Raw genomic sequence first — 18,860 nt, 5'->3', positions numbered from 1 at the left:
TTTGTGCCAACCTAGCTGACAAAATATCAGAGTGGGGATTCAGAATATTTGGAGGTCTCAAAGTTGCATGTTCCTGGTCAGTAACAGAGAGAAACAAAGAAGAATGAAATAAGGCTGAACGCGAAGTGTACAGAGAAACGGCTTTCCACGTCCTACAGAAATATACAGTTAAATATTGCATTAAAAGAGACTATGTATCTTATGTACATAGCATTTTAGCTTATCTGTAGTCTCTATTTTAAAAACGTATTTACCATAAATGGCATTATTTTACCTGGTAGTTTTTATTGTTTTCTCATTTATTTTTTTTGCATAGTCTATGGAGGCATTGTTGCAGATTATTATGGTGTGATAGACTGATTTCTACAATCGTACAAAGCCTCCAAAAGAATTTACGATTAGAAAATGATTCCACAAGATTATGGGAAATCACCCGAGGCACCGAGTTTAGTCATCACTGTGTCCTACAACCACAATCTGCCTGGCTGCAAGTCACGTCATTGTCATTTCAGTTGCCAATATTGCATCTTGGCACATATCAACAAGATAAGAAATCTGACTCGGATCTGCTAGGTAGTACGGTTTCAAAGATTGGTAAGTGTCCAACAAATCAATCACATCTTCTAACCAGATTTAATTTCAGCATGTCTATTTGAATTGGCGTATTGTATTAACCGATATTGTTGTTAGTTGCAAGCAATGCGTCTCCTCTTCTCCTCTTTGTCCAGAAGACTCTGTTTTAAACTTATCTTTGCGTCTTCAAACTGAGGATTTAAATGCAAAACTTGTTGGAAATCCTTGATCGCTTCATCAAAAAAACCTGCAAACAAACAGTATCAAATCATTTGGAAAGTCAAGCCAAACAAAAATGCTAAATATTTTATTGAAGCATATATTATTTAAGGTAAGCTACACAGCAAAGCTGTAATTATTATTTATATAGCGCCATCAGATTCCGTAGCGCTGTTCAATGACCATAGCTCTTTAATTAACAATATGTGGATATCTGCAGCGGGTTAATTATCCTCCCTCCAGTTAGAGTTGCTGTGTTCCCTGAATGTACACAGCAAGTCAGACAGTGAACAATATTTATAAAGCATGGTTACAGGACGAAATGTGATGCTTCGCATTGCAGGAAAACAATCATTGGCTAAGCGGAGCACACTCAGCCAATGAGCATCATCTTACATCAGCTCGCGGTGCTCTGAAGGACAGACCAGGTAAGTTGCCAAACCATACTATTATCTAACCATGCGATGGAGCCAGGGTACTACTAGCACTGTAGCTGCTACAGCAAACTGCAGTGGTTATGGTTTCATTTTTAAACTTCAAAATTACTCTTAATACGTAACCCTCATCCTCACCAAGGAATCAGATTCCTGATCATATATACGTTTTTGCAATACGAGATGTATGTAATGAAAACAAATGATGCTGCAAATTTAGGGATGAGAGTATTTTTATTTTTTCCAATGCATTGTTTTTGCACATTATATTGTATTATCATAAAACATTACGTACAAACACGGAGAGAACTCTTTAGAAGCAGTAAGACAAACGCATGAGACACAAGCACACATATATACACCGACAGTACTGTGCAAACGTTTTAGGCACGTGTTAAACATGTTGTAAAGTAAAAATGCTTTAAAATCTAGAAATGTTAATAGTCTAGTAAGGGATGGCATGGCCTCCACAGAGCTCTGAGTTCAACATCATTTAGTCTGTCTGGGATTACATGAGGAGATAGAAGCAATGGGGGCTGCAGAAATACACAGAATAGCGGTAACTGCTCTGCTTTATCTGGGATCACTTACCAAGACGATACAAAACTAAACCTCTGTTATAATACGGGACTTCAAAATTAGGATTAACTTTGATTGCTTCTGTGTAGTCATCCATTGCCTCATAGAAATCCACCCGGAAATATTTGATTTGTCCTCTATTATTGAAGGCTGTGGCAAGATCGGCAATACTGCAGTTCCTTCAGGGGAATGAAAGTGAAACATAAAACAAAACGTATACATATATATACACAAACACACAATAAACTTAATCATCTTCATAATGCTACATCTAGTATTGAAAATAAAAAAAAATTCCATTAAAAATGTAATATTAATCACCATACTAAAGCATTTAGCGCTGATATTCTGACAAAGCCGCGAGATATTTGGTCAGAACGAAAGGTGCCTATGCTAGTTTTTAATGTAAATGACTAATGCACTCACCTGAGGAGGGAAAACATACTAAACAGCCATAGAGACAGATGAACAGCTGCAGGCCCGAATTTGAGCGGCAAATGGGGATTTCAACAACTGACAGCCTAAACTGTTTAAACTGAAGGCTTCTATCTGTACCCCATATGCCATTCGTCATCACCAGTGGGGGAAGGTTTTAAAAAAAACAAAAAAAAACGAAGTGCTAATTACTAGGTCTTAAGGGAAAAGAGGCATAGACCCAGCTGGGCCTCATGTAGTGAACCGCTTTCATCCCCTGAGTGAGAGATTGGGTTCAACCCCTGTTCACTAAAGGGGGTACGCAGGCTGGCAAACTCATAGATGTAGTGATAGGTGTATATTAACCCCTTAAGGACCGGACTGTTTTTGCGATGTTGTACATTTGCGACCAGGCATCTTTTTACACTTTTGTGGTGTTTGTGTTTAGCTGTAATTTTCCGCTCTCTCATTTACTGTTCCCATACAAATTATATATTGTTTTTTTCAGGACAAAAGGGGCTTTCTTTACATACCATTATTTATATAATCTCGTGTAATTTAATTTTAAAAAAATGAAAAAATATGATGAAAAATTGAAAAAAATACACGTTTTTTGACTTTTATGTGAAAAATCTTTTACTCATCTACAAAAGCGACTGAAAAAAACTGCTAAATAGATTCAAAATGTTGTCCTGAGTTCAAAAATACGCAGTGTTTACATGCTTTTTGCTATTTTTGTTGCATGTTATAGGGCTATAAGTACAAGTAGGATATTGCGGTTTCAAAACATACATTTTTAAAATGTATCAATAGTGACATTGTAACACTATTATCTGTCATAAATCGCTAAATAACACCCCACATGTACATATTTTTTTTAAAAGTAGACAACCCAGGGTATTCAATACGGGGTATGTCCAGACTTTTTTAGTAGCCACTTAGTCGCAAACACTGGCCAAAGTTAGCGTTCATATTTGTTTGTGTGTGAAAAAAGTAAAAAACTAAATTGAACGCTAATTTTGGCCAGTGTTTGTGACTAAGTGGTTACTAAAAAAGACTGGACATACCCCATTTGCAATACCTTGGGTTGTCTTATTTTGCAAATGGTATGCCATCATGGGGGTAATTCTCATTCCTGGGCTACCATACGCTCTCAAAGGCAACGTAACCAACCTGGCCATTTTCAATGTAAAAATATTTGACCCATATATTTGACCCTGTAACTTTCAAAAACGCTATAAAACCTGTACATGGGGGGTCCTGTTCTACTCAGGAGACTTTGCTGAACACAAATATTAGTGTTTCAAAACTGGAAAATGTATCACAACAATTATATCATCAGTAAAAGTGCTGTTTGTGTGTGAACAATGCAAAAAAAGTCACTTTCACTGACAATATCATCGCTGTGATATGTTTTACTGTTTTGAATCACTAATATTTGTGTTCAGCGAAGTCTCCCGAGTAAAACAGTACCCCCCATGTACAGGTTTTAGGGGAGGGGCGTGTCCAGCGGCCGAAGAAGATGGACGCCTAACACAAGAGCTCCTCGTGGCGCCCGCATTCAATCCGCATACACACACGCACCCAGCCCGTCCACACAATCGAAATGGGTCGCACAAAGAAGCAGACAGACCCCAACGGCACCCCGAGGCCCTCGGGACGCGAGGGGGAGCAATCCATACGCTCTTACCTCCAGGCCGCAAGTCGCACCCGATCACCGCAGCGGGAGGGGGAGGCCGCAAGCCAGGACCTAGATTCCTTCCCCTCTACGCCGGCCAGGCTGTCACCGGTGCCGTCAATCCAGTCGGAACCCCAGCCCCCACAAGAGAGTGAGTGGAAGGCTATACTCCCAAACCTGCTCACTAAAGCAGATTTTGAAGCCCTCTCCGACCGCCTGGGCCGCGTGGTGAGGGAAGAGGTTGCTCAGCTCCGTGCCGACCTGACACATGTAGAAGCCCGCATGGCGGTGGCTGAGTCCGAGTCCAGATCACTCCGCACGGACCTGGAGCAGACTAATTCTGCCGTTGCCAACCAAGAAGCAGACACTGCCAATCTCACCACGTGGATTGATGACCTGGACAACCGGGGCCGCAGGATGAACCTGCGGATCCGGGGGATGAGAGAAGGGGGACCGGCTGAACGCATACCAGAAGTACTGACTAGACTGTTCACCCAGGTACTGGGGGGCCAACAACTACCCAGGCTGGGCATAGTCAGGGCACACAGGGCACTGCGGCCCATGCCACCACCGGAAGAACAACCCCGGGACATAGTATGCTGCCTGGAAAATTACCAATTGAAGGAAGACGTACTGCGCACAGCCCGCCGCATGGGGACCATCCGCTTTGAAAACCAAAACATATCAATTTACCAAGATTTATCCCGGTACACCCTACAGGCCAGGAGAGCCCTACGCCCAGTAACGTCTGCCCTGCAACAGGCTGGAATCCCATACAGATGGGGCTACCCATTCTCCATCTCAGCCAGGCAAGGCCCGGACCAACTAGTGGTGAGGAGACCAGAAGACCTCCCAAATTTCCTCCGCACCCTGGGCCTCCCGCCGCTCCAGGTGCCCAATTGGCTGGCACGATCTTTTCTTCAGCCTCCGCAGGGACCACAACTACAACGCAGACCTGACCAAGGTCCCCAAAGGCCCCAGCAACAACACCGCAGGGACTGGAACCCAGGCCCGGCGCGGCGCGAGCAGGAACACTGAGTGTCACTTGGAGCGACGGGACCTCTAGCACTAGCTGACAGCAAAGAGGAACTGGTAAACCGTGAGTAATACATGGGGAGACACATGCACAGTCACCAGCCATATGGGCGCAAGTTTGGGTGGGGGAAGGGGGCACGGGGACACTGGAATGCATCACACCAAGCCACATGGGGACTACCTCACGCAAGTGACTCACGAGGCGGTAAGCCACCCCGCACTAGCAGATCTGGGGGGGGGGTTTATCTCAGGACATATGGGGTGGGGTACGGGGCCCGGCGACAACACCGGCAGTGCTCAGGCCAGACGGACGCACTGAAACTGCGAACTGCTGGAATGGTGATACGGGAAATCATACAGGGAACCACACGCAGAGACACACCTGGGCATGCCGACAGAGGCAAGGGTCAGACAGTCACCCAATAGAGGTCTGAGCCACGGGCAAAAAGAGGCTCCCACCACACCCAGTTCTGAGCCAGGTGCTCAATTACCCAGCCCCACTAAGATATGCCATTAGATGGGGCCCTGAGGGTCATCGTCCTATACCCGAGACGGCGGGATAACACGTGACCCTCAGGCAACACCAAGCCAGCCTATACTCTCGAGCCACTGTTTAGACTCCTAGGCCTACCACTACTGCCCACCATACTTCGGACCATCTACACTGTTTTGTACCCTTAGCAACTCCCGGTCTGTCGTAGGCTCCACACTAAATATGTTAATGTTACTAAGCAATGTACCCCGCAGAAGACCGGAAGCTGTATCATATGTACACCCTGATTGCCACCTGTATTCTGAAGCTCGCACCCCTCTCCCACCCCCTATCACTACTTCGCATCTCCTAATGAGGAAGCAGGGGGGAGCGAGGTATGGGGGGAGGGGGAGAGGGTCAGGCAATGGGGGGGGGGGGGTAGGGAGGGGGGAGGAAAGGATACGCGGAAATGAAACAAGAGGGGGGAAGGCTGGGGTCGGGCGACTAGATGACAGACGAAAAGGGCAAGGGTAGAAGTGGACAGCGGGTGGAGACGAGACGAGACCTACAACGGACAACGTGGGGCACCACCACAGGCACCAGGAAAAGGAGGGGACCCGGGGGGCAGCCCCCATGGTGACATACCAGCGACAAGACCACGGGGGGACTGAGAGACCCAACCCGCTACTTGGGCCACACGATGCAATACACGACACACTCGCTTAACCATATAACGGCCCTTGCCGCGACCAGCAGCGTCGACGTCACTATGGCGGCAGAGACACGGTAACATAGAGAGGGCACCAATATGGCATAACCGGGAGAGTAGGACACACAGGGACCCACTCCTAGACACACAGGACATCCGCTCCCCCCATGCCCACATGACCGACGAGAGGACTGATGCCAACACTGGCCCACACAATACAGGCACATCACCCTGAAAACCCGCCTACACGACGCTACATGCGGATCACGCTGACGGGAATACACCCCGCCCCACTGGCCACGCAGTCACAACCCTCCCACATGCACCATACCAGGAACTCACGAGCAGAGGCCCCGCCCGAGACTAGACACGGGAGCCTAGCGACACCACCACAGCCCATGGCACTAGACCGACAAAGAATCATGACACGCTATAATTAGCATGATCCATGCACACTGACCCACATACGCCCCAAAGAGAGGACGGAACGGCTGCACCAACCACACAGCCACTAAGGAGACAGGTGACTACGTACCACATACCGTACACGTTACCACATTCACGCCTACACGGAACCGGCAGACGCTGAGTGGCGGTCCGAACCCACTCAGACGTATAGCCCGACTCCCCCACAGGCATAGGACATAGAAGTCCCCACTTCGCAGGGGACGGACCACTCCCGACACCGGCACAGACACACCACTGGGTGTGGCCTAGAAGCCGCACAACCGGGACGCTTGTCCAATAACCTATACACACGCACTAGAGACTCATTAGACAGCAAATACCTATACAACCACACCCCGAGCCCAGGCGCACAACCGAAGACACCGAGTAACACACACACGCACACACACGCACACGGTCAACCCACCCTGCCCCCTAGATCCCGCCCGGATGATGCCGACGCCGAGATCCGGCGGCTTCGTCAAAGAGGACCTATACATAGTCTCTTATAATGTCCGCGGCCTGAATGTCAGAGAGAAACGCTCAAGACTACTACGGGACCTGAAACACTACAGAGCATCGATAGCATTCCTCCAGGAAACACACTTCCAAGAAGGAAGAGCACCAGCCTTAAGAGACCGCAACTTCCCAACAGGTTATTTCAGCCACAACCCGAACAGACGCTCACAGGGAGTCTGCATCCTCTTCTCCCGACGAATCCCATACGAGGAACACACCACTGTGAGATGCAAGCAGGGTAGATACATCTTCACGAAAGGCACAATTTTAGACCAAACGTATACGTTCGCTAATGTATACGCCCCGAATACGAAACAATATCACTTCCTACGCAATACATTGAATACGTTGATGAAATTCGCGGAAGGCACCCTGATCATAGGTGGGGATCTCAACTTAGCACTACATCAAGACCAAGACTCCTCATCCTTGCAGGGAAACATACCACACAACAGACATGCCAACACACTCCGCCTCTTACATCACCACCAGCTGGCGGATTGCTGGCGAGCATTGCACCCGTCCGCCCGGAACTATACGTTTTACTCCACAACCCACTCGACCTACACAAGACTGGACTATTTCCTGGTACCTCACCGCAACCTAATCCTGCTCAACACCGCGGAAATCTTACCGATGACTTGGTCGGACCACAGTCCAATCCGCATACAACTAAAATCACCACTCCACAAACCCAGACAAATGTCGTGGCGATTGAATGAATCAATACTGTCAGACATCGCGATCGTAGACCAGATCCGACAACACGTCCAGGAGTACTTCGAAGACAACGAAACCGATGACGTTACCCCACTGACATGTTGGGAAGCACACAAAACAGTCATTCGAGGCAGACTCATCGGGATATGTGCGACACGCAAGAAAAGGGCGATACAGGCGATACAAGAACTCAGCACAGAAATCGGGACACTGGAGGCCAGACACAAACGCACCCTGGACGCGACAATCTACGGGGAACTGTTATCCAAACGAAACCAACTCACCGCACACCTGAACCGCGCAATCCAACGCTCATACCAACACTACAAACATATGATACACGAACACGGTGACAAATGCGGGAGACTGTTAGCAAACCTCCTGAAGCAACGCAGGAACCACCTATACATCCCGAAGATCAAAGACGCACAACAACAACTCCACCACCTACCGGAACGGATTTCAGCTGCATTCCATGCGTACTATCAAGATTTATACTGTCTCCGCCCCACCCCCCCGGAGCTACCGAGGCCCCAGAAACTAGAGGCCATCCGCAGATACTTGGACACGGCGGATATACCGGGAGTAAATGAGGTGGACCAGGAAGCACTGGAGACCCCCATAACCCAAGAGGAATTAGCGCACGCCATAAAAAAAGCAAAAACTGGCAAAGCACCGGGACCAGACGGCCTACCCCTCCAATATTACAAAACCTTTGCAGGGGACCTAACGCCAAAGCTCTTGGCAGCACTGAACTCGATCCAAGCTGGGGCCACGCCAACGACCCAATTCACCTCGGCGAACATCACCCTTCTCCCAAAGGAGGACAAGGACCGGACACTATGCCCGAGCTACCGCCCGATTTCTGTGCTGAATACGGACCTCAAACTTCTGGCGAGTATACTGGCAATGCGCCTGGCACCGCTACTACCAGCCGTAATTCACCCGGATCAAACGGGTTTCATACCAGGCAGGGAGGTGAGGGACAACACCATCAGAGCCCTGAACCTCATAGCGCACGCGAAAACGCAGAGGACCCCAACCCTACTCCTGTCCACTGACGCTGAGAAAGCGTTCGACAGGGTGGACTGGGACCTGATGTTTGAAACACTCCGCTTCCTCGGCATTGGGCCAAATTATATGACCTGGGTACAGACGCTATACACCGACCCAACGGCGCGTATTCGAATCAATGGCGCACTGACGGACCCGTTTCAGATCCACAACGGAACCAGGCAGGGTTGCCCGCTCTCGCCCATACTCTTTGCACTGACTCTGGAGCCCTTCCTAAGCAGGATTAGACACAACGCAGACATCCGGGGACTGACAGTCGGTACCGTACACCACAAAACTCTGGCCTACGCGGATGACATGCTATTCGTGGTCACAGACCCGGAACTATCCCTACGAGCAATACAGGCAGAATTCGACCTATATAGCAGCATCTCGAACCTCAGAATCAATTACACGAAATCGGAGATATTAAATTTGACCGCCAGCCAAACGCTTAAGCGCATGATTCAGGGACAACACTCATATCGCTGGTGTGACCAACGCATGAAATACCTGGGGATATGGCTTACACCCAACCCAACGGATCTGTACACCCATAATTATCTCCCGATACTGAGAAAGGCGACGGAGGAACTGCAGAGATGGGGTTCATACTACATATCCTGGCTGGGCAGAGTGAACGCGGTGAAAATGACGCTACTACCGAAACTACTCTTCATATTCCAAACAGTGCCGATCAAGGTTCCACAAACGTTTTTCTCTGCGCTCAAGACGGAGATCCGCTCCTTTATCTGGAAGGGTAAATCCCCACGCATAGCACACACCCAACTGATCTTGCCCAAGCTTAAAGGGGGCCTGGCTCTCCCAGACTTCGAAAAGTACTACCACGCGGCGCACATCACCAGGGTCATCAGCTGGTCGGTGGCCAGCGGCACCAAACAGTGGACGCGACTAGAAGCGGATATCACCAGATGTGACCTCAGAACCCTACCATGGATCACCAAGACGGCATATAGGAACAAACACATCACCAACCCATTCGTGGCAGCAACCATGCAAGTATGGCACGGGCAGGGCACAAAACAATATCTGACTACAGACCCGGGCCCACTCCTACCCCTGAAAGGCAACCCGGATTTCCCGGCCGGAGACTACGGCCCAGCACCAGGCCCAGTAGGAAACAACGCGATACCGCGCATAAAGGATGTTCTCCACCGACCATTCGGCATCCGGACACTGGGAGAACTATACCCGGACAGGCCGCACACATTCGCCCACGCCCTAGCGAAAACGCAAATTGCTCAATATGCCAGATCCATTCCGCAAAAGCCCCCCCTTTTGAGAGACTTAACACAATTTGAACTTCTCTGCACGCAGGACAAGGACCCACCACGAGCCATCTCACAAATCTACACTTTCTTAACCACGAGCAGATACTTGCTCGCACCACCATGCATCAGAAAATGGGAGGAGGACCTCGAAGAAATTATGACGGATGCGGACTGGAACAAGAGCATCACCCTGATACAGAAGACGCCGAGCTCGGCACGATGCCAAGAAAACTCGTACAAGATCTTTACCAGATGGTACCTGACACCGACGGCACTCCACGCCAGGAACCCAGAACTCCAAGACATATGCTGGCGATGCGGGGAAGAAGCAGGTACGTTTATCCACATCTGGTGGTCGTGCACCCGTATCAGACCGTTCTGGGAAAGAATTCGGACAATAATACACGAGGTCACGGAAGAACTCCTGCCACAGTCCCCAGCTGCCTTCCTCCTGCACCACACCACCATGGCAGCGCACACATACAAGAGATCAATTATCCCCCGACTCCTGAATGCCGCTAAGATGACCATCCCCATCTTCTGGAAACAGACCACCACGCCCCCACTATCGAGATGGATTGAGGAGGTGGAGGCCACAAGGTCATTTGAGGACATGAAAGCTGAAACACCGAACCTCAGGGACCGCCACACCACACGCTGGTTCCATTGGACAAGACTAACCACGTCAGACTCCCTCAGACGCCATTTAACCACATCATAACGGGTGGCAGAAGGAAGAGAACTGGAGAAGCACAAGAGGCGGACGGACGACGGCGCGACGCAGCAGGCCGGGCGGGGGACAGGGGGAGGGCCATGGAACACCAGACACGCCATACCCAGCCCCACGCACAGGCGCCACCTCGCCACAGCAGACCGAGGCAGCCACGACACCCACAGTCACGACGACGCCCTCACACCACACTCAGAACATCTTGCCAGACCACATCTGCATATAGGGCTGACCAGACGTATAACCCCCACGCAGGTGGGAAACAGATGTCACACCACACAGGACCACATACTTAGTCCACCGCCGCACCAAGCCCAACATTGGGACACACAGGACACAAGTCGACCACGACAAAAGGGACACGACGGGGTAAGGAAAACACAAGGGCTTAAGACACCAAAAGGGCCAGACAAACCACTCAGGAGACCACACGACCAGACAAGCAAGATACATCCACGCAGACACGAAAGACCACTAACCACACACGCTCAGACTACACCAACAGATCAACCCACATCACCAGACACCAACAGGGGCCGCATCTGCGACGCCACACACGACAGAGGAAACACTATATTCCGGCACTAGACCATAGCGGATAAGACAACAGATATACGCGACACAGAACTATGAGGATAGACATCCCACCCAGAGAGAGCAGGGAGACATAGCCGACACAGAAATGAATGAAAACCATACAACGTACACCACACATGAGACGCACACGCAACGGAGAATACAACACAAATGATCAAACACACACGTACTCCACCATAGGGATACCACGAAGTACGGCGACAATGGGGGCTAACTTACCCCGACAGATATGTTCCCACACGCAACATACAGAGGGACTGCACCCGACACTACTATAGGTACGGACGTACACAGGGAAACACCCTGAGGGTCGCTACAGACCAGACCACACACCATTATGCCCCTTGCCAGCAACACTTAACCGATATACCTCTCCTCAGGAAGTATACCCTAACGCAAAGCCTATTTAGGAGCTGATACACAACACACACCTGGAACGCGCGACGACCGTATGACACGAACTGGATACCTGACATAGGCTACTCCTATGACGGTTAAGACGCAAAACAAAAGTTGATGTAGAAACCAATAAATAGTTCTGCTTCTAAGTGCCGATACATGATAGATCTGCCCTAAGATATCAGCTTACACTTTAACGGCCCACCAGCACTCCACAGATATACGTTTGTACATGCTATAATGCTAACTGATGCACACTATAAAATGGATTTGAAAGGTCTCTGCGCAGGCCACAACCGACAAATCCGCTCAAGCGAATTTTACCGGACCGTTATGCGGACACCGGCCCGCCCTACACACACCACGTTTGCAATGTAATGTTCAATACAATGTATATTGAAATGTTACGTTAAAAGGACCTCTACGCAGGCAACCGAATGTTTATACTGTTCTCAACCAAGGATTAAACCCCTGCGTGGGCAATCTCTAGCTCTATTATTTCACAAATCTGTTCGATACATGTACCTATAATGTGTACACAGTTAATAGTTCAATAGTTTTGTAACGCGCTCCCTTTATTATACTAGCTCATTACAGCATGTTCTTGTTTTTGATGTCCAACTCCGCAAAGCTTATGTAAACTCAATATTTGTGAATACTTGCCTACAATGACTCATACGCCTCTGCGTAGGCGATTACGTGATATTCAGACAAATCCGCAATATGCTTGCCCCATGTTAACTGAAACCTTAACATGCACGCCTCTGCGTAGGCGACTACCCGCTTCAACCGTATTATACTTGAAACCCGCATTTATATTGTGAAAACAATAAAAATATTTAAAACAGGTTTTAGGGTGTCGTAGAACGTTACAGGGTAAAATACAGTGATAGCAAATTAAATTCTTTGGACTTTCGGCCTGGGTTGGCAGGCAGGTCCCTTAAATTGCAATCAATAAAATAACTTAATTATGTAAAAATATTACATAAATACGCACGTAGAATTTAAATATATATGCATATTCATATATTTGAAGTCTACGTGTATATTTATATAATTATTTATGTAATTTTGTATATGGACATATGAATAGTTTGCATTCTTTTTATTTATTTATATATACATAGATATATATACAATTTAATTCTAAGTGTATTTTGATATAAATATATATATATATTAATATCAAAATACAGTTAGAATAAAATTGCATATAGATATGTAATTTTTTTTTTATTTTTATTATTATTTTAAATTTTTGTAATTTAATTTAATTTACTTATTATTTGTATTTTATAATAATATATATATACAATATATATAGTTATTATATATATTATATATATACGTGTGTAATTTCATTATAAGTGTATTTTTATATTAATATATGTACATATTAATATAAAAATACACTTAGCATGACATTATATATATGATATATAGACATATATTATATAGATATAATATATGTCTATATATCATATATATATACACATATATAATAATAATTTTTTTTATTAACTTTCACTTAAATTTTTTCTGATTTTACACTGGCAGGGAGACACATGGACACCTATTGTGACCATGTGGTCGCCCTGTTGGGCGATCACATGGCCACAGGGGTCCTAATTCGCCATGGGGAGACTGTCTGGGCTGCAGGCAGTCTCCCCACAACGGGAGCACCGCCGATTGCCGCCGGGGGAGCGACGGCGATCGGGTAAGTACATTGGACGGTTAGGACGGTTCAGGACAGTCACCGGTCGGCAACGCAAAAATGCCGATGACGGTCCTGAACCGTCCTCCGTCCTTAAGGGGTTAAAGGACTGTGTTGCTTTAGGAGGCTGGGGGATTCCCGCAGTAGGAGGGCTTATGAGAGCACTTCATGTTGTGGGTTTAGCAGTGACTCTGCATGTTATGTTTTGTGACTTATGGAAGTAAAGCTGTTCATATGCAGTGAGTGTCAGCATTGATTATTCTGCAAGAACCACAGAAAACACAACAAAAGAGATGTGCTGTTGCTGGGACTTCGGGGCTTAGAGGCTGAACCCTGGCAGGGCCAGAAAAATATTGGCCTGGTTCTAGGCCTGCTTAAGCAGATATCTTCTAAACTGCTGTGAAGGACAGGGAAAAAGACTGCCTGATGGGAAGGGGGGGATCTATTTAAACCAACTTCAGAGTTCCATTTCCTGTCTTTTCTGCTGTGATCGGAGGAGCTAACCCCATAAGTAATTGCTGCCATGAAAAATGATCAGGAAGATGAATTGCGAGTGAGTTCTGTCAAAACATTAGTTTAAATGTACAGCTTTGCATAGTAAATTAATTCATAGTGCAAACAATCTTTAACCCCTTAAGGACACATGACGTGTGTGACACGTCATGATTCCCTTTTATTCCAGAAGTTTGGTCCTTAAGGGGTTAAAGTGTACTATGGACTCTGCACTGTTGAAACATAATGTTGCTGTGTATGCATTTTTCCTGCTGCCTGTTAGAGGACAGACGAGGAGTACCGTACATTATAATCCCATGATGACTAACGTTGCCACGGAGTTGTATGTGAACATTTCCCAAGACGCCCAGCAAACCATTGCAACACAACAGTTAGCCATCATTGTTACAAACTCTCATTGTAAAACCAAAAAAAAAAACATCTGCTCTGTTATACTCCTTCAGTTGGAGTCATGTTTAATATTTATAAAAAATATAACATTGCTAAAGTCTTATGCTAACATTTGCCTCTCTCACCGTGGGGCTGTGCACGGAGAGTAGCATTCTGGAGGCGGACAGTCAAAGAGGTTACTCCCCTACTTTTAATCTTAAAGGGACACTCCTGGCATTAGTACAAAATTAGTGCCGATTGTGTGATGTGACATCATGTGGTTTTTGACGCCATATGCATGATGTATTTTTCTCCAAGTGATGTAGACAGCTAAGCTCACATTGATCTTGCCTGAACAGAGTATGTACAATGCGTACTTTTAATGGATATATATTATTATTATTATTATTATTATAATTATTTAGGTATTTTTGTTTTGAAATGGCAAACTTTTGTTTCTGTTTTAATTTGATTGTGGAAAAAATAAGGCATGAATATGAAGCCAAAACAAATCAAATGCATTTAAGTTGTGTTGGTATACAGCGTAGGCCTTTGTAGTTTCAACCCAACAACCAAAACGGCTTTAGCTCAATTATGTGGTTTTGATGCATAGATCACACTCCTGCCGCCTCACCTCCAAAGATAACCTTGCACATGGACAGTAAGGTGCCACCTATTGCACACAGCACAAGATTATGAGTGTTCCTAATAGCGATCGCGAGCAATGATTCATGGGAATTGGCAACAGACACTCTTTGACAAAAATTGGCAATTACAGTAGAAAAAGTAGTCCCTACTTGGTATGTCTGTTAATTGCAATGGAATTTCAAAATAAAGGTATTCTAACACATCCAAGAAAGTGATTTTCATAAAGATTACACACACACACACACATATATATATATAAAGCTCCAAGGTGACAGAGCTGTTTAAGAAAACCGGTTATTGTTAAAGTAGTTCCCTTTTCTTAAAAGAACACTAAAGTCACCAGAACTGCAGTCTAATGTAGTTGTTCTGGTGTCTGTAGCTGTTTTCTGCAGGCTTTTACATGGAAACACTGCCTTTTCAGAGAAGATGCAGTGTTTACATTACTGCCTAGTACCCCTCTAGTTGCAGTCAGTTAGACGGCTACTAGAGGTGCTTCCTGTGTCAGTGCTGCACAGTATGCAGCACTTGCATTCAGCGTCTCCACGCTCTGCATGGAGACCATTAATGCTCCCCATAGAGTTGCACTGATTCATTGCATCTCTATTGAGAGATGCTGATTTGCACACATTCATTGCATCTCTATTGAGAGATGCTGATTTGCACACACTTTTCTATGGGAAAGCATTGGATTGGTTGAGATCATTAAGTTCGATGATCTCAGCCATGGAGGCAAGGCCAGCGAGACCGGCGCGGCATAGTGAATTTGGGTGACCTTTTCACTGCTCTGGGGGGAGGGGGATTTAATAGCGGGGTAACACTATAGCGTCAGGAATAATGTTTGTGTTCCTGACACTATAGCGTTCCTTTAATCAATTCTTCCTGTCTCCCAATCTATTGTTATTTTCTTCCTTTCTTAAAGTACAGAAAGCTAAGGGAAAAGTGTGCCTTATGGACTTTTCCTCAGCTTGACACAATTTAACAAAGGATGGAGTTTAAGGAAATCTCCACTTCCTTTGTCAAATAAAATCTTCCATCTTTTAAGCAAGGCTCGTCTGTTGCGCGCATGCAGTCTCAGTACAATTTCCCTGAGTCTTGATCTTGAGCCACTAGCAGTAGCGTAATTCTATTGACATTGACAACAACAATTCCTCTCTTGATACCAGTAGCATCCATCCTAGTGCACTGATGAACATCCAAATATGGTAATTGCCGTCCAATGGTGGTGCCATATGACCAATGACCAAGAGGAAGGAGACAGGAGGGGGAAGAAAAAAGCAGTGAGCAAACGTCAATGCCAGGTTACTAAAGATGACGACAGGCAGAAAGTAAATAAACAAAGAGACGTTAGAAGTAAAACAGGGCACAGAGATTAAAAGAATGCTTGGGGGAGCGGGGTAGGAGGAGAAAAAGAGTCAGTGGGAAAATATACAATAAATTATAAAAATATTCCTATGACAGAGCGGCATTAATTACACTTCTGACAGTACACGGATCATGTTAATAAGCATTAAATACAATATCTGTAAGCTGCCATTGTGCTTTCTTCTAATTCATTGCGCAGATTGTTTAGGCTATAGCCCACAACCCACTCGCCAAAGCTCACATTCTAGTGGCGCAGGTACATTTGCCCCCTGCTCTCCTTGACAGCTGACGCAAGGCGGTAAATATCTCACCTGTCCTGGGAACACTTCTCAATCACCTCGCCATAAAGCAGCTCTGCCTCCACAAGCTGACGCTTCTCCAACTCTGCGTTCGCAGCCCTTAGCAGGTCCTTCTCCATCCCGAGCTAACACAGACAAGGAAATCAATTATTATTATTATTATTATTATTATTATTGACTAGCAAGCCTATTATAGCAGCTTCAGTAAACCTAGCTCTGTCCACTGACTACATTTCCCAGGATGCCAAGCCAGACAGAAGTTATCCATCAATGGAATGTGATGGAAGAAATGTAAAATAAATAATATCTATATATAGTATTAATTATAAGGGACTGGGTGTATTACTTTATATCAGCCTTGTATGCACTACATTTCCCTTAATGCATTGCGGCTGGACGGGCAGCTCAGCCTCGCAGAGTAAGTAGAGAGTTCCTAACACATTGCGGCTGGACGGGCAGCTCAGCCTCGCAGAGTAAGTAGAGAGTTCCTAACACAGTGACAGAACTACCAACTACCTACCTTCACTGAGCACCTACCTTCACTGAGCGACCGGGCATCACATGACCAGGCATTGCATACGTCATAGATAGTTCGTACGGGAAGGAGAGCTCAGATCACGTGACTGAGGCGTGTTTACAGAACCAAGGGGGGCGGAGCCAGCCTGAGTGCTTTATTACATAGACATCCTCTATGTAGAATATATAATATAAATAATAATAATAATACACTGCAACATGAATAATAATAATAATACACTGCAACATGAATAATAATAATAATACACTGCAACAAGTAATAATAATAATACACTGCAACATGAATAATAATAATACACCTTAGCATGTATAATAATAATAATACACTGCAACATGTATAATAATAATAATACACTGCAACATGAATAATAATAATAATACACTGCAACATGTATAATAATAATAATACACTGTAACAAGTAATAATAATAATACACTGCAACATGTAATAATAATAATAATAATAATACACTGCAACATGTATAATAATAATAATAATACACTGTAACAAGTAATAATAATAATACACTGTAACAAGTATAATAATAATAATACACTGTAACAAGTAATAATAATAATACACTGCAACATGTAATAATAATAATCAGGGCCGGATTAACATAGGGGCTGATGGAGCTGCAGCTCCAGGCCCAGGCCCATGGAATAGGCCCATTGGTTTAAAAAAAAAAAAAAAAATAATAATTTTTTTTTTACATTTTTTTTTTTTTTTTTTACACACTACTCTTAGGGTTGCCAGGTATTTCTCATGTATTTCTTAGGGTTGTCAGGTATTTCTCAGAAGTATTTCTCAGGTATTTGAGGCTGCCTAGCCGGTGCCGGTATTGCAGTAATACCGGCAATACAAATGTCTGTCTCAGTATAAACATAGTTTATTCTGCAATACCAGCGCCGGCCAGTAGGGGTCGCTGTTTGTGTGGAGAGAGGCAGTGATAAGAAGTTACGGCATCTCCCTCCCTGCCTCTCTCTACTCACTGATCCGCGGGGACCAGTTCTGCACAGAGAGTCCAGACAGCAGCTCCGAGACATGGGGACGCTGAGACATTGGGACACTGGGTAACATGGGGACCCTGAGCATGGACGTCCGCAGAAATTTTTCCGGGGGGGAGGGGGGACATAATTGTAATGACATCCATGCTTGGCCCCTTTTTGACAGTGTCATGAAAGGGAAGGAGCATAGTCATTTTCACATAAAGCCAGGGTGAATAGCGTTTTCACAACTATGGTGTCAGGAATATATGTTTGTATTCCTTACACTATAGTGTTCCTTTCATCAAATTACAGGAACATTCTGGTCACCATAACAACTTTATCTAAATGAAAATGATGTGATGCAAGGAGGCCCCTGGGTGCTCTTTCTTTGAAGGGGTTAAACCGCTCTCAAATGGTTTACCCCCAAAGGCTTCCTTCAGCTCCAGATCTCCAGGTCGCTCAGTGGTATTCAACTTCTGAAACAGAGTGTCAGGAAGTGCAGATTGACGTCAGGCATGGGTGCTGCAGATTGGCTAGAGTGGTCAGCTGACCCTCTAA

At 45.7% G+C, this 18,860-nt stretch overlaps 1 protein-coding gene across 1 annotated transcript; it reads right to left on the bottom strand.

The window, feature by feature from the left end:
• Window positions 1–265: 265 nt before the first annotated feature.
• TTC32 (tetratricopeptide repeat domain 32) lies at window positions 266–16,920 on the bottom strand. The gene is made up of 3 exons (XM_063440866.1): window positions 16,788–16,920; window positions 1,818–1,984; window positions 266–820 (listed from the first exon to the last, which is right to left on the bottom strand). Exons 1-3 carry the CDS (start codon window positions 16,892–16,894, stop codon window positions 687–689), a joined length of 408 nt encoding a protein of 135 aa, XP_063296936.1. The 5' UTR covers window positions 16,895–16,920; the 3' UTR covers window positions 266–686.
• Between the last annotated feature and the right edge of the window lie 1,940 nt (window positions 16,921–18,860).

Source organism: Pelobates fuscus, chromosome 2 (assembly GCF_036172605.1).
Source record: "Pelobates fuscus isolate aPelFus1 chromosome 2, aPelFus1.pri, whole genome shotgun sequence".
Classification (NCBI taxonomy): domain Eukaryota; kingdom Metazoa; phylum Chordata; class Amphibia; order Anura; family Pelobatidae; genus Pelobates; species Pelobates fuscus.
This window is presented reverse-complemented; position numbering and strand designations above follow the sequence as displayed.